General features: G+C 53.1%; 1 protein-coding gene and 1 long non-coding RNA gene across 2 annotated transcripts; one reads left to right on the top strand and one right to left on the bottom strand.

The window, feature by feature from the left end:
* The first annotated feature begins 397 nt into the window (after positions 1 to 397).
* Positions 398 to 5,235, top strand: DNASE1L3 (deoxyribonuclease 1 like 3). The gene is made up of 8 exons (XM_035337840.1): positions 398 to 641; positions 1,745 to 1,833; positions 2,194 to 2,286; positions 2,416 to 2,528; positions 2,900 to 3,012; positions 3,670 to 3,827; positions 4,542 to 4,638; positions 4,894 to 5,235. The coding sequence occupies exons 1-8, from the start codon at positions 510 to 512 to the stop codon at positions 5,020 to 5,022; spliced, it is 924 nt and encodes a 307-aa protein (XP_035193731.1). The 5' UTR covers positions 398 to 509; the 3' UTR covers positions 5,023 to 5,235.
* A 576-nt stretch (positions 5,236 to 5,811) lies between these two features.
* LOC118173351 lies at positions 5,812 to 8,334 on the bottom strand. The gene is made up of 2 exons (XR_004754145.1): positions 8,161 to 8,334; positions 5,812 to 7,087 (listed from the first exon to the last, which is right to left on the bottom strand). It is a non-coding gene; the product is annotated as an uncharacterized LOC118173351 (long non-coding RNA).
* Positions 8,335 to 8,411: the final 77 nt, after the last annotated feature.

The following is an 8,411-nucleotide window of genomic DNA, read 5'->3' as shown; positions in this document are numbered from 1 at the left end:
GCCTCTCACTGGAGCTTTTGGTGCCCACCATTAGCGCCCTTCAGGAATCCCCATCTCCCCACCGCTGCCTCCCAGACCCGTTCACCACCCACCCCCTCCACCTCCTGCTCCTCCAGGCTCACCCCAGGGAGCCTGGTCCCGGCCCAGGGTGGCCCCAGCTGGTGGCCAGGGCTGGTGGGCACCCCACGGTGGGTGCCTCCCCATCGGGAGGGGTGCTGGGGGCCGGCGGAGCAGTTGCCTCTCTAGGACACAGAGGCCAGCTCAGAAAAGCGAGCTGTCCCCAAAGAGCAGAAGTTCAAAGTCTCAGCGCTGCCGTGGGAGATGGAAGTGAGGGAAAGGAGGAAATGGCGATTCCTGTTCGTGCTTTTGATTGACAAAGCTGAGCGTGCGTTTTGACCTCTCAGCTGGCTGCAGGGGGACGGATGCACAAACACACACGCACGTGCACACACACGTGTATATATTTATAGGCACGCTCCCCGCGGCTCATTTTGTCCGAGGCCCCGAAGATGTTGCTCTTTGTCTTGTACTCGCTCTTCTATTTCAGCCCATCTCTGAGCCTAAAAATCTGCTCCTTCAATGTGAGGTCTTTCGGAGAAACAAAAATAGGCAGACCTGAAGTCGTGGATGCTGTGGTAAAGGTACGTTCACTTGCCTGGGGGAAACAGATGTGGAGCTTTGCAGGGGCTTCTTATCCGCATAATCTCACACTTTATTTATTCATACTTGAATTTCAAGTAAAAGAATGAGTGAATAATTGAAACCATTTATACCGTTAGCGTGAAAATCAAGCTTTCAGTTGAGCAGGGCACTCACAGTTATTTTAGCTTGCGTGAGAACTTAATAGAAACAGCATTTGCTATTTCCTTTGGAAATTGAGTTAGGAAAAGGATGAAAAATTTTGTGCACGGTAAAAATAGCTTTTGCTTTGAATCCACAGAGCTTTGTTTTGCAATACACTATTTACCTTGCTCATGTGTTAATTATCCTGAAATATCCTTGCCTAATTAAGTGTGTTCTCAAGATAGCAGAGTGTCAGAGATAGCAGAGTATCTTGGAGTGTGGGGCAAAACTGAAAAACCTGAGTGCTAATTTATTTAAACAAAACCTCACCAACTTGCTAGCTCTGTGGCAGCTGGAGATAACTTTCCCATTGGAGTGGAGGGAGCCAGGCTGTGGACTTGCAGCCTGGAAGCACCATCTGTGACACCGCGGTGGTGGAGGATGTGGTGCAGGTGCTCGTAGCATGCCCACGTGTACCAAGCTGCAGCAGGAGGGGCTGCTGCTCTCTGTGCTTTAATCCCGTCGTTGTGAACAGCTGGAGAAGAGGTTTTTGCTGCAAAGAGATCAGACTTGCCATTCTGGGCTGTCGTTAATATAGTCAGTGCTACGTGCAAGATAAGTTAATGATGGCAGTATATGTATTTGCTACAGTTTTAGGGGATGAAAGGGGCCTTTTCCCACAAATATCATGCACATAATATGAAGAACAGCAAAACCAGCTCACACTGACCCTTCTCTGCAGCCCCAAAAATGCTCTGCTCCCAAGTTCCCTCTCCCAGCTCCTGCGTGGGCCGGTGGCAGCACCAAAAGGAGAAGGGCTTTGCTTGAGTTGCTGCCCACCTCTGAGACCCTGCAGGCAGTGCTCTGCTCCTTCCACAAAGGACTTCCTTCGCACCAGTAACCACTTCTTTCTAGCTTCTTCCTAATCCTCCAGGCTTGCTTCTGCTCTTTCCTGTTGCAGATCATCTCTCGCTGCGACATCATGCTGCTGATGGAAATAAAGGAAGCCAAGAACAGGACGTGTCCCCTGCTGGTGGAGAAGCTCTCTGGGTAAAACGATGTGTCATGTCCCTGGGCCAGCACACGCGAGGCACAGGCACCCCGGGAGGGCAGGAGGCCACATGGCCAGGAGGGCATCCCCGTGCTGCACAGACCAGCTCTGACCACAGCCTGGGTGGGATGTTTCTAAGGAAAACTTAAAAATAAATAAACCTCATAGCAGGCAAGAATTGGGCAGGATGCTTGGTCTGTGCCCACCTCTAAGATGATTCTGTCTCAGTATCCCCCTCCGCAGCCAGGCAGCCGGTGTCTTTCACCTGGGGCACAGGCGCTGATGTGAGACCCGTGGGACATCAGCTCCTCTGCCTTTGGCAACGCGGGAGTGAGCTAAGGCAGCCTCTCTCCTTCCAGCCAGACGAAAGGGCAGAAGGAGCAATACAGCTGCGTGGTCAGCGGGCGGCTGGGCAGGAAGACCTACAAGGAGCAGTACGCCTTCATCTACAGGCAAGTGTGCTTGGGGGGAGCAGCACGCCCACGGTCGGCCCCCTGCACGTCGCCCTCCTGCAGCATGGGGCCGGGGTGCACATCCAGCGAGCCATGAGGACCTCCAGGAGCTCTGCTATTCCATTGCAGGGAACCCCTGGTATCAGTGAAACAAACCTACCAGTACCCTGACGTCCAGCCTGGGGACGAGGATGCCTTCTCCAGAGAGCCCTTTGTCGTCTGGTTCCAGTCGCCAAAAACTGGTGGGATGCTCTCAGAAATGTGTCCTTCTGCTGGTGGCAGGGCTGGGGTGGGTAAGGGGCAGCGTCTGAGCCCCTCACTGCAGCACCTGCCCCTCGGCAGCCCCAGGGGCCTGGCAGCTCTGTCCTGCACTGGTGGCACGTGGGTCTGGAGCAGGTTTGCAGCAGCATGGCATGTCCTCGTATCCCCTGCTCAGCCTCAGCACTCATGCTGCAGATGCTGCAATTACCCAGCAAACGTCCTCTGATGTGCAGCCAAAGCAGAAGCTGTTTCTTCTTTCAGAAAACTCTTCTGGCTTCCAAGCCAGCCTCTTTGTGATTCAACGCGTGTTTAACCATTATATTATTTCCCTTTCTTTTGCCTTGTTTTTAAGCTGTCAAAGAGTTCACTGTAGTCCCTCTGCATACCACACCAGAGATGGCAGTACGGGAGATCGACGAGCTCTATGATGTGTACTTAGACGTAAAACAGCGCTGGGACACCAAGGTTGGTTGCCACATGTGTTTCACTATAGCAGCTCTGGGACTGATTCACCCTGAACAGTACTCAGAGCCTGATAACCTGAAAACTGTTGACACCGAGCCCCAAATTTAGAGCATCTCTGATGTATGTGCATTGAGGTCTCCACCTTTTGACCAGTAGATGTGATCCCTTGGTAAAATGCCTACCCCTTCTCTGGCTCCCAGCCAGGCAGGGATGGAGCTGGGAAGTGCAGGGCTCATCCTGAGCAGCACAGCCATCAAAATCAGGAGCTCATCAGTAACTACACCATAGCAGAGGTGTAGAACGTCCTCCAGGAAGAGTACCATTTTTTTTTTTTTTGCACTCTTTTCTGCTCTTCCATTAATTGACTAGCATGTGCTTCCCTAGGATTGTAAAATATTTAGGTTTTTCTTCTTATGGGGGTACAAATCAGGGAAACCTCCCCTAACACCAGCACTGCCACTCCCCTGTGCGCCCCGGGGGCGCCAGCTCGGCACAGGCAGCAGCAGGCTGGGTGCACGGCCCCTGCCAAGCCCCACGGCGCTCGCTGCACGCACTGCAAGGGCCGCTCGTCACCTCTGTGGACCATGGAAGCCCTTGCTGGTCTTATTTTGAAGATCTATCCTCACGACTGCCTTTGAAATCCCTCCTGCCTTGCAGAACTTCGTCTTCATGGGGGACTTCAACGCCGGGTGCAGCTACGTTCCCCGGAAGCACTGGAAGAACATCCGGCTGAGGACCTACTCAGAGTTTGCCTGGCTAATTGGCGACAAAAATGACACCACAGTGAAGAGCAGCACAAGCTGCCCATATGACAGGTAAACAGCTCACAGCCCAACCAGTCCCTGCAAGACACTCACAGAAAATAAATAAATAAATAAAAAGCCATGGGAAGGTGTCACTGACTGCCAGACAAAGCAAGCTGCATTGCTTTGGGGATGGGTGTGAAATCATCCCATCAGCAGGGAGACTTGCAGCTGCCCTGCTGCAAAGGGGCCTCGGCGATGCCAGCTCTGTGCCACGGTTTTGTTCTGAGGTTCTTGTACTCATAATCTGAAGGGACAAACGCAGAGCCTTGTTCTGCACAGCTGGTGTGACGCCTCGCCCTGCCCCGGCACACAGCAAGTCCTGCTGGGGCAGGCAGCTCCCTCGGCAGAGACAGGGCATGCAGCAGCTTGCTAGAGGGCAGGGGCAGCCAGGGCTTCAATGCCTTTAACAAGCTCCTGGATCAAAGCCTGACTTTGGGACACTCCAGTTCTCGGTGGCTTCTGTGTCCAGACTCCTGCTTTGAGCTCTGTGGTGGGTTTCGATGCAGATCATTGCACGTTGGCTGCCAAGGCCAAGGTATTTGGATGTCTCACTGCCAAGGAAAGCAGACGGCCAGCTGCAGCACAAAGCAGCTGCTGGCATCTCTCAGCAGCTGGCCCCGGGTGGGGACAAACCTTTTGTAGCTGTGCCTGTGTGGAGGTCACCTCTCCGGCCACCGGCACGGCTGCCACTGGTTGTGGAACCAGTGCCCTGTTCCCTTGCAGGATCGTGGTCAGCGGGGAGCAGCTCAGCCAAGCCGTCATGCCGCACTCCGTCAATATCTTTGATTTCCAGACGGCTTTCCAGATGACCGAGGAGCAGGTAGGCACAGCACAGCCCACGCGGCACCGCCAGGTCCCCCGGGAGGGCCAACACGGTGCACCTTGGCCAGCACAGAGCCATGTCCCTGCAGCAGGGAGGTGCAGATAACAGGCACAGCTTGGTCCATGGAGCTGCTGCATCCTCCCAAAGTGACACAGCATGCACGCGTCCCCTCCCAGCACCACCAGGACCCCTCCGAACGGGGCCTGGAAGGCGTCTGGCTGCTCCCAGCACCCCTGTGCCCGTTTCTTGCAGGCGCTGGGGGTGAGCGACCACTTCCCGGTGGAGTTTGAGTTGAAAGCGAAGGGCGGCTTCTTCGACTGGATAAAATCCAAGTTCTCAAAGAAGGGGAGAGGAAGAAAGAATCGCCAGGCAAACTCATGAGCATGCTGGATCTGCTCACATGGAGCGACAATACAAGGATGCCACCAGGTCTTTCAGCAGACCAGCGTCGCTACACTCACAGCAAGTGCAATATTTAGCAGGAAAAACAGTATTTTGTTAAACCGAAAATAGCTTGGGTGTGAAGGTGAATTAAACCTTCAGGTTGTTCTCCTGAATGTAAGTGCAGCAAAAATAAATCAGCTAGAAGCAGCATGCTAGACGTACTGTACCAATTACCCACGTAAAGCACAACATGCTTCCCCGTGCTTTATTTGTAACACCCGAGGGGCAGAGCCCCCCACACCAGCTCCACCACTCCCCGTCAGAGGCAAAGGGGCTGGAGGGGCAACCTCTCTGCACCGTGTTGTGCTTCAGGGCTGCCACCGACGGGGCGCAGGGCTGTGCGTGGCACCTTGCAATGCAAAACATCGCTGAACTCAGGCTGCTTGGTCGGTCTGTGAAATGCAGCCTGCTCACAGCATCGAGGGCTTGGGGAGAGATGGAAAAGACAGATGGGCAGACAGCAAGAGGCCCTTGGCACTGACACAGCCGCAAGGCAGCAGCAGGAACACACGGGTGGTCACACCCCCATCCCGCTGCCAGGTACACCCCCCCCCTTCCAGGCTCGCAAGCCTCAGGTGAGAAGTCTTGCAGAGCTCAGATGAGAGGAGAGCAGGATCAAAATTGCAATTAAAATCTGATTTCAGCACCCTGACACGGAGGTGAGCCGCTTTGCCCACTGGCCCCTTTCTCCCCCCCCAAAAAAAAGCTATGGCAGCCAAAAATTCTCCAACAAACCAGAGTTTAATGCTGCTTGTTTAACCTCAAGGTACAGTGACCTGCTTTCTCAGATCAGCCTCGATTTAGTACAAACCGGGTCGCACAGAAGACATCTGGAATGTGCAAATAATCCAACAGTTCGTGAGGGCAAATATTCAGTCCTTAATCCACGCCTCTCGTTTTGTCTGCTGACCAGGGGAGGGCTGGCAAACAAGATACTCTTGTAAGGGAGGAAAACAGTTTGGCCTTTGTGAAAACGGCCTGTCTGGGGAGAAAGAATTTGAAGAAAGAAAATAAATCTGGAGGAGATCATGCCAAAAGGGGGACAGCAACAGTCCCAATTTTCAGTAGCAATTAATCTGAAAGTGATACAGCATTTCATAAGCTCCCTTGATTAATGTCCCAGCCAAGGCAAAAGGAAAGAAAGAGCCTGATTTAGAACAAATATTTACATTGGGATTTTTATAGAAATGCCACTGTCTGGCTGACAGCAGCGATGTTTCATGTGAAGGTTGAAATCAATCTAAGTCTCTGGCCTCGCATCTTTGTCCACATGACAGATGATTTTGTGGCTTTCAGAAAGAGGCAATGCACAAAGGAACAAAGCTCACTCCAGCAAAGCAATAATGGATATATTCAATCATCAGAAATACGTAAATATGACTAAGCTTTACTGAAAAAGGTTTATCCTTATTTGTGATATCGAACGTTATGCTTTATCCAGCATTTGAGAACAGGAGGCATGCTCAGACACTAATCGCTGCAGTGGCTGCAGCCCGGGGCATGGTGGTAGCAGATGGCACTCTGTGGATGGCACAGAGGATGAGAATTTGAACTGCAGAGAGACATCTTCTGCAAAGCGCTGCTCCTCCACACTGTTGGAGGACTCAGAGCAGACAGGCAGCATCGCTTCGTAACACTGCAGAGGGGCTGGGAGGTGCCCAAAGCTTGTACGGTCAGCGCAGCAGGTCTCTAGATCTATTCCTATGGTTATCCCACACGTTCATCAGACAATATTACAAATATATATAAAAACTTTTAACAGTTTATGCCTTCTCTGAATTTTTCCACACCAGGGGATCGTTACCCAGTTCTCCCAGCTGCAGAGAGGTTTTTAAATAGTTCAAGCCTCTGGGATCCTGGAGCTCTGCAGCCAGAACAAAGCCCCTCTTTAGATGAAGGAGGCTTCTGGAGCTTTATTTATGACCAAACAGGAGTTTCACGCTAGAAATCAGAAATGGCCCGGGGAGACTTTGTCTTCCGCGAGCCAGGTCTCAGCTGAGGGCTGGGAGAGAAACAAAGAGGCTGTTCTGAGGCTGGAAACTCTCCGCTTCCTCCACGAGGGCCTTGGCCAAGCGCAAACAAAGAGCACAGGGGGTTCAGCTAAACAAAAGGCACCGAGCCCTTTGGCCCTGGGCGAGCATCGCCGTGCCTCCCCTCGGGTACCAGCAGCTGGGAGAACGGGGAAATGGGTCCTGGTGGCAGGGAGAACAGGGGGACACTGGTTCAGATCTGCACCATTTGGGGAGCCCCAGAGCAAACTGGCACAGAACGCACTGCGGTTGAAAATGCAGCACTGGGGGAGCACTAAGAAATGATAAATAAGTCATCATCAACCAGAACGTTCTGTTTAACCAACTGGGATCGGCAGGACTGGGGACTGTCCCGTCTCTGTAGCAGTACAAGCATCCCCAGCTCCACATTCCTCCAGCACAGCCCCTTCTTTGTGTTTACATCCTTATTTGTTTTGCTTTTCCAAAAGTTTAACTGTGCATGAATACAAACAGAAGAAACTCCATCCTGCACAGCTTCTGACACTCCTGCTGCTTTCCTGCTCTCGTGGCAAGGGGAGGCCAGCAGCAGGCACGGCCACCTACCAAAGCCAGACATGGGGTATGCAGTGAGCCCCTGAGCTGCAGCCCCAAAGCAGGCTGTGCTGTGCTATCACCCCAAAGCAGGCCAGCAGCAGAAATACCAGAGGCAGAGAAATCAGGGAGCCTGCTTTATTCATCATTAAAAGCATTTCCACGACCTCAGTAAGCCCCACGCCCAGGATAACACCGGTTCCTGCCTTCTGCAAGCCTCTCTCCACCCCTCGCGTGGGAGCTACGCGAGCAATAAATATTATTACGGCCCCCCCTGGTGGCACCATTATAAATCCCGCTGCCTGTGGTGGCACCGCTACAGTCCCAGTATCTGCGTGGGCCCTGCTCCATCACGGCACCGCCTGCAAACCCAGCACGGGAAGGAAACGCAGCTCTGACCACAGAACCTCGCAGACCTGCATCCCCACGCATGCCTCACGCAGCCCCTTCCACTGACCCTCGAGAGTTGCCCCCAAAATGGCCCTGGTCTCACCGTGGCTGTAAGTGAGCTGGTCACAATCCCAGGCCGCAGTTGGAAACGCGCTGCGGTGACCATGAGGAGCCTGCCCTGCCCAGCTGAGGCAGACAGCGTCGAGAAGCTGGGATTCTGGGGGGTCTTCATGCTCAGCCCCCTGCCTTCCTGAGAGGCGAGGCCACCTTTTCACCATCCGTCGCCTGGTATAAAAGCATGAATGCCCTCTCTGTGCACTCTGGTTGTCTATCTGGAAGGAAAAACAAGGTTAA

This window comes from Oxyura jamaicensis, chromosome 12, assembly GCF_011077185.1.
Source record: "Oxyura jamaicensis isolate SHBP4307 breed ruddy duck chromosome 12, BPBGC_Ojam_1.0, whole genome shotgun sequence".
Classification (NCBI taxonomy): domain Eukaryota; kingdom Metazoa; phylum Chordata; class Aves; order Anseriformes; family Anatidae; genus Oxyura; species Oxyura jamaicensis.
The sequence above is the reverse complement of the archived record's forward strand: the minus strand, read 5'-3'. Positions and strand labels throughout refer to the sequence as shown.

Bases quoted from the DNA above. Each gene is read 5' to 3' on its own strand.
- DNASE1L3 (XM_035337840.1), top strand. From the start codon at position 510: ATGTTGCTCTTTGTCTTGTACTCGCTCTTCTATTTCAGCCCATCTCTG. The intron at 642-1,744 runs GTACGTTCACTT...TTCCTGTTGCAG, and splicing joins TCGTGGATGCTGTGGTAAAG to ATCATCTCTCGCTGCGACAT. The intron at 4,639-4,893 runs GTAGGCACAGCA...CGTTTCTTGCAG, and splicing joins TCCAGATGACCGAGGAGCAG to GCGCTGGGGGTGAGCGACCA.